We start from the raw sequence: 2,411 nt of genomic DNA, 5'->3' as shown, positions 1-2,411 counted from the left end.
GCGTCCAAGCCCAAGGGCTACGCCGTGAGCCTGCACTACTCTGCGCTCAGCTCGCTGGCGCGTGCCTGCCCCGAAGGCGCGCTCAGCCGTGTGGGCAGCATGTTCCGCTCCAAGCGCAAGAAGCTACACATCACCAGCGAGGACCCTACGTACACTGTGCTCTACCTGGGCAACGCCACCACCATCCAGGCGCGCGGCGACGGCTGCACCGACCTGGCAGTGGGCAAGATCTGGAGCAAGAGCGAGGCGGGCCGCCAGGGCACGAAGATGAAGCTGACGGTGAGCGCTCAAGGGATTCGCATGGTGCACGCGGAGGAGCGCGCGCTCCGCCGCCCGGGCCACCTCTACCTGCTGCACCGCGTCACCTACTGCGTGGCTGACGCGCGGCTGCCCAAGGTCTTCGCCTGGGTGTACCGGCACGAGCTGAAGCACAAGGCGGTGATGCTGCGCTGCCACGCTGTGCTAGTGTCCAAGCCGGAGAAGGCGCAGGCCATGGCCCTGCTGCTGTACCAGACGTCGGCCAACGCGCTGGCGGAGTTTAAGCGCCTCAAGCGGCGGGACGACGCGCGCCACCAGCAGCAGGAGCTGGTGGGGGCGCACACGATTCCCCTGGTGCCACTGCGCAAGCTGCTGCTGCACGGACCCTGCTGCTACAAGCCGCCGGTGGAGCGCAGCCGCAGCGCACCCAAGCTGGGCTCCATCACTGAGGACCTGCTCGGGGAGCAGCAGGAGCAGGAGGACGGGGAGGAGGAGCCCCTGGAGGCCTGCCTGGAGGAGGAGGACGAAGAGGAGGACGATGCGGGGGACCGCACGTCGCAGCTGGACCCAGACCAGGAGGGGTCCGAGGGGCCGGGCGCGCTGGTGGCAGCCATGCGCGCGGAGTGCGGCGACTTGTTGGACACGGTGCAGAATGGCCGCGAGGAGGCGCTGGGCGCCGGGGCCGGGACGTCGATTCCACTGCCGGGGGAGGGTGCCTCCTCCGACCTGAAGGCCCAGCTGTCGCAGCTGATTAGCGACCTGGGCGAACTCAGCTTCGGCAACGACGTGCGCGCCCTGCAGGCGGACTTGCGTGTGACGCGCCTGCTGTCGGGCGAGAGCACGGGCAGCGAGAGCTCCATCGAGGGCGGGGGCCCCGACGCCCCCTCTGCCACCGCCGAGAGCCCGGTTGGCTCTACCGACGGCGGTGCCAGCCCCAGCCCCGACGCGCCCCTCTCGGACTGAGCACTTGGCATGGACTATGCTGTGCGCCCCTGGTACCCGACAGCGACTCCCCAAACGTGGTCACAGCAACCTCCCTCTCCCCTTCCCGCCCAAGGAAAGGGGAAACGGGGCGCCCCGCCCTCGAGGGCGCCTAGGGCTGGGGTTCCAGTGGCTGCTTCCTTCCCGACCTGGGGCGCCCCAACACTTCTGGCTGCTCCGTTTGAGGTGGCTCAGGTTGCTCTTCGGCATGTGGGGAAATGCAAGAGGAAAACTCCAAAGGAGAGGGAAACCCTCTGGGGTGGGGGTGAGGAGAGTCCTCCGAGCAACTGGGAAAGTCCGGCCGGCAGCCAGCTTCCTGTTTGTGAGGCAGCTGGGCCAGCGGGGAGGTTTAACTTCCTGCGACCCCCTCCCTGGGAGCCATCTTGCGCTGTCATTGATGTGTCCTTTAAAAAAAAATCGCTGTCACAACATCAAGGCTTTAATCCCATCCCGAATCCCCAGTTCTTTTTGGTGCAAGAGCTTGGGCTGTTTACCTCCGACTCAAGACTCTTGAAAAAATTGCCAAATTCCTCAGATAATTGTTTGGCGGTGGGTTATGAAAGAAAGTTGCATTTTGTTTACAGTTAGACATCTAATATCTTCAAAAAAGGAGTTTTCATTTAGAAACACACACCTTCCTCCTTCCCCAAAGACCTCACTCCGTGATGCTGTGTAAAATATTTTTGCACTGTTATGAAGTATTTTCGACTTTTTTGGTGTACATAACTGTGTTCTCAGAGCTGAATGTTTATATCTCTTTTGCTGTGCAAAAGAAACATGTAAAATGTTGTTCAGTTGTATATATGGAAATGTGGATAAAACATTTTGTTATTTTTTGAGTAGCGGGGTTCTGGTTCTCTTGCACGCCGTGGGGGCCACAATAAAGAGGAGACTGTCACACGGCAGGTGAGTGTCTGCAGCTGCCGCCTGGGGCGTGGTGCTGAGGTGGCTGAGGGGCCAGTGTGTCTCGCCCCAGGTCCCGCTCAGCTCTGCGCACTGTCTGGGACCTGCCCCTCAGGGTATTCCATGCTCCTCACTTTGTGTGTGTGGAAATGTTCTCTGGTCTTGGATTTAATTTAAAAAATTTAATTTTGGGGAAGGCCAGAAGGAGTTGTTTCCCACCCTCAGACCTGTGCTTATGGCAGAAGGACTTCTGAGTCTGTCGAGGTTTT

The 2,411-nt window shown here is 60.6% G+C and overlaps 1 protein-coding gene across 1 annotated transcript; it reads left to right on the top strand.

Moving 5' to 3' along the window:
- Fam43a (family with sequence similarity 43 member A) lies at positions 1-2,168 on the top strand (the record flags this gene model as incomplete). Its single annotated transcript, XM_010624553.2, has 1 exon — positions 1-2,168. A coding segment is annotated over one exon (1,221 nt), but the record flags the coding sequence as incomplete, so codon positions are not given.
- Positions 2,169-2,411: the final 243 nt, after the last annotated feature.

The sequence above is a fragment of the Fukomys damarensis genome, unplaced genomic scaffold (genome assembly GCF_012274545.1).
Source record: "Fukomys damarensis isolate Sample0158 unplaced genomic scaffold, DMR_v1.0_HiC HiC_scaffold_12, whole genome shotgun sequence".
Classification (NCBI taxonomy): Eukaryota; Metazoa; Chordata; class Mammalia; order Rodentia; family Bathyergidae; genus Fukomys; species Fukomys damarensis.
The sequence above is the reverse complement of the archived record's forward strand: the minus strand, read 5'-3'. Positions and strand labels throughout refer to the sequence as shown.